The 4,657-nt window shown below is 38.3% G+C and overlaps 1 protein-coding gene across 1 annotated transcript; it reads right to left on the bottom strand.

The window, feature by feature from the left end:
* Window positions 1-233: 233 nt before the first annotated feature.
* On the bottom strand, window positions 234-1,177 carry LOC117074817 (olfactory receptor 10T2-like). The gene is given in 2 exon segments (XM_033196678.1): window positions 234-790; window positions 793-1,177. Coding segments are annotated over 2 exon segments (942 nt in total).
* Between the last annotated feature and the right edge of the window lie 3,480 nt (window positions 1,178-4,657).

Genomic DNA, 4,657 nt, shown 5'->3' with positions numbered 1-4,657 from the left:
TATGTTCACATAATTTTCTGGAGACCAATTGGTATAACTTTTGCACTGGATATAGGCTAACATGAAAAAGGAATTTTGATATAAACAATCAAGGTTACCTAAAGTCCTTATTTCTTTTCTTTTCTCTTTTATTTTTTGTCAAGGAGTCTTAAGAAAAGGACAAATCTGTTTATAGATCTGAAGTGCTATCTAGGAAACTTTCATGAATGCAATTTACTGCTGTATCGGCCCACTCATACAGTTTTGGAATATGAGTATCTACTCAGAACCTTTCTCAGAGCTGTCTTTACTTCCTTATTTCTCAGTGTATAGACAAGGGGGTTGAGTAGTGGGGTAATCACAGTATAAGTCACTGCCACGAGCCGGTCCTTATCTGAAGAGTACAGGGATGTGGGCCTCAAGTAGATAAAGGCAGCACAGCCATAGTGGACGATGACCACTGTGAGGTGGGAAGCACAGGTGGCAAAGGCTTTGCACTGTCCTTCCACCGAGGAGGTCTTGAGGATGGTGGAAACTATGAAGACGTAGGAGATGAATATCAACACAAGGGGAACCAGCAATACCAGAATGCTGAGGAAAAAGATGATCATCTTCTTCAGGTTGGTGTCTGTGCAGCCCAGTTTTATGACAGGGGGAATGTCACAGAAAAAGTGGTTGATCCGATTGGAGGCACAGAAGGGCACACTGAACACCAGGATATTGACAATCATAGAGATCAGGAAGCCACAAAAGCTGGAGGCTAGAACCAGCTGCATGCAGGTGGCTTGGCTGACAATGAGTGTGTAGTTAGAGGGTTGCAGATGGCAACATAGCGATCACAGCCCATCACAGCAATGACAAAACAGTTGGTACAAGCCAAGCCCACAAATAAATAGAGCTGGACAGCACACCCAGAGAAAGAAATAGTTGGAATTGTGGATAGCAGGTTGGTAAGCATTTTGGGTACAATGACCAAGGTGTAGCAGGTTTCAGAGCATGAAAGAACAAAGCGGAAGAAGTACATAGGAGTGTGCAAAGCCCTGTCCAGGCGAATGACTGTCATGATGGTGGCGTTGGCCATCAGAGTGGTCAGGTAGACTAATAGGAAGACAAAGAAAAGAAGGATCTGCAGATCCCCCAGTTCTGAGAAACCTGTAAGGATGAACTCGGTGAGCTCGCTCTGGTTCTGTCTTTTCATTGGTCAGTGTAATTAGACTATGGTAACCTGAAATTGAGAAGAGTGAACTTGACAAAAGTGAAATAACCCTAGAGATACACAGTTCGCATTTCTGTAAAAAGCTGATAACACTGGTCTGAAAAAATACATAACAAACATTAAGCACATAGATCAGAGTATAGGGAAGGATCAAAGGACATGAATAGTGACATACCCCAATTCAAAGATATCTGAAATTATTTATTTTTGTAAGTTATTTTCATTCTCTGTATTCCTATGTGCCTAGAAAGTTCATACTGTAAAATAAAAATGTGATTTAAACCTCATTTCATTAAATACTCTCATTTTATGGAATAAGAAAATGAGGCTCGATAAGATTAAACCATTTGCTTACCCACATGACAATGACAGTCCTTAAAAATCACCTATCTTTGCTAACACCTTATAAAAATCTGATTCAGAAAAACAAACAAAACAAGTAAAAAGGGATGTACCCAATCTTCATATACATGACTCAAATAATGCTTGTTCACATGTGGAGAGCTATTTTAATCTACTTAAAAGTATTCAGATTCTATTTACCCATGATCGATTGTGAAGACTTTGAGATGGCTCACATATTGGGGTTTCCCTTGTCATCAGTGCGTGGGAATCTGAGATTAAGAACCTAATTAAAGCTCAAATTAAACTCAGAGCATTATGAGGCTTGGGCTGAAATCTCCACTCTTCTGGCCTATGCCTCAATCTCCATTGCCTCCATAATATTCTAAGAAAAACTTTCATCATTATCTGTGAGAAGATCTGTGGTTTGATTGGGAGATCAAATAAATGTTAAAACTTTCATGTCAGACTTAGACAATCAGATTATTTTTATTTTAGAAAAAAGATCAGAAATCTAACTCAATCTGCATACAATTCTGTGAACCTCTTTATAGCAATGTAGGAAGTATTGTCCAACCTCCATAGTCAAGGACAAATTTTAAGAAGTCACTGACTTCCAAAATAGGCTGTTCCCTTGCTAAATAGTTTATCTGGCTACTTCTGAGTAGAACTATGCCTCCTCGAAGTAGTCACCCATTGTTCTTGATTTGTCCTCTGCAGATACTCACAATAACGTTAAATTATTTCTATGAATGACAGCTAGCCTTTAGTTATTGAAATAAAATGATCATATATCTTTATGGGTCTTATTTTCCTTCTAACTAATTATTTAGCATATAGCTTATGACAATGTTTCTAGAACTTTCTCTGTCCTCATCACCATCTTAGGTGTGTTTGTCCTCAGCATTAGGTCATGCATCTGCCCCTCAGCTGTAGACAAGCTCGTTGGCTGCAGCCATCAAACATAACTTTGTCTCTCTGCTTCTACACATAACATTATATTTTCTTTCCTATTTTTGTTATCCCTCAGAATTAATATTTATCTTTCCTACAAAACCTTAGTTCATTATTCATCCTGGGAGGCTCCCCTATGTAGCTCTCAAAGACTGATTTCTGTTTGAATTCACTTCTCTGTCAGTTTGCTCTGAGATCGTTGGTTAGAATGGCAGCATAGTGAGGCTGGATGGACACAGGCTCTGGAGTCAGACTGTCCAGGTTGAGACCATGGCTCTGCCAATGTACAGTGTTGGGGAAATCACTTTGAGTCTCATGATTTAATCTCTAGAATGGCAATAATAATAGCATAAGCCAAAAAGTTTGTGTGAGCACCAAATGCCCACAGTGAAGTTCCTAATGCATAAGTGGTCAATATAGGCAGGCTGTTAAATATCTAGTCAAGCCCCCTCATGTTACAAATGAAGAAACAGAGGCCCAGAGAAGTAAAATATCAAGATGCAGCTTGCATAAGTTATGAGGCAAGAACTGTATCCCAAATACCTTAAGTCTTCCATCTAGAGTTTTGTCTTTTGAATTACCTGGGCTCTAGTTTTGATATTTCCTTTGCACTGTATGCTTATACATCAGTGATTTAGGAAATAGATCGATGTCTTCTTTACTCTGTATGATCCCCACAAGGCTTTCTGTTCCACTCTTCCATCCACTCCTATCTCTTATTCTTCTGCCTTAATCCATCATATATTTTTCCTTATGCTAAGGTACATATTAGGCAGTTTCTCCCTATTTCCTAATTTAGGTCTATTTTAGAAATATTTTGCTATTTACACTCTTAGCTATTCTCTTCATTTACTATATCTCCCAGGGTTTGTTCAGCTGCATCTTTGCCCTCTCCATATGGTCTCTGTCCTGTCTCTCACTCTAGATTCTGATGCTATGGCCCACATTTCACCAGTGCATGGTTTCCATGAGTTCACCTGCTGCTGAATCTTTCTTTGGTATTGAAAGTATTTTTAGAGAAAATTGACAGATATTACTCATAAAAAAGAGTGGTCCTACAACTCTAGTACAAAGGAGACACTTACATCCACAGGCAGTTTCTCTCATATCCCATCAAAGTCTAAAAAGGAGAGAGAAATAGGCAAACATTAAAAAATATATATCATGTAGCACATTTCTTCCAGATCTTACAGGGGAAAGTCCAGGGGCCATTTGCTTTTAAAGATGAAAGACAGCTCAGCCTGGTCTCTGAGCCGAAAGTAACTGTACAGCCCCAATCTCAGCAGCTCTGTGCCCTTGATGACACATACTCCAGCAAAATCCCTGGGTCTTATACATTAGGGGTGCCTCAGGGGATTGAGGCTTTGGAGGGAGGTTCTTCCTTGGACTCTAGGCATTAAAAATGTAACATTCTACCTTTAAAAAAAAAGAGTAGAGAAATTATGCAGTTTACTTGATCTGTGTAAAAGACGAATAGCTTTAAATACTATAATTTTTTATACTGATCATTCATTTTGGAGCAAGGTTATATTTGCTGAATAAAGTGATGACTGTGACTTTTTTAGTAATTAGCTTTACAGATGCTAAACATAGAAGAACTCTTTTAAGGGATAAAATAAATGGCACTCTTGACAATTTTTTTCTTCCTTCTTAAAGTTGCTAGTTGAATTATGATGCTATTTTTTCTGTAACTGTCTTGATTTATGCATAAGTTATACTAGCATCATAAGAGGGCACACAGTTTAACCTTTTCTACATTCCTCTACCTGCTCGATTTATCTCTTCAAATATGTTAATCAATACAGACTTTTGTCAGGGCATTAGTTGATTTAATCAATATGCATTGAGTACCTATAATGCTCCAAGCACTCTGGTGAGTGTTTTGGTGGGGGAAGGTGACACAATGATGGCTTAGTCTGTGCCAATGGTGACATATGGACCCATATACATCTGGGCCTCCTGAGGTGCATGTGAAGATGCATATTTTGGGGCTTTACCCTAGGATCTCCTAAATAAGAAATATTTTAGGTAGAACTTGGAATCTTGCAATCAGTTTATGTAATTATTTTGATTTTCAGAAAGTATAGAGCTACTGACTTCTTTCTGATAAAAGCTTGATGTTTAGAAGATGAGATGAAGAAATAAGTGAATAATTACAACAAGCAA

This window comes from Trachypithecus francoisi, unplaced genomic scaffold, assembly GCF_009764315.1.
Source record: "Trachypithecus francoisi isolate TF-2019V2 unplaced genomic scaffold, Tfra_2.0 Lachesis_group5, whole genome shotgun sequence".
Lineage (NCBI taxonomy): Eukaryota > Metazoa > Chordata > Mammalia > Primates > Cercopithecidae > Trachypithecus > Trachypithecus francoisi.
The sequence above is the reverse complement of the archived record's forward strand: the minus strand, read 5'-3'. Positions and strand labels throughout refer to the sequence as shown.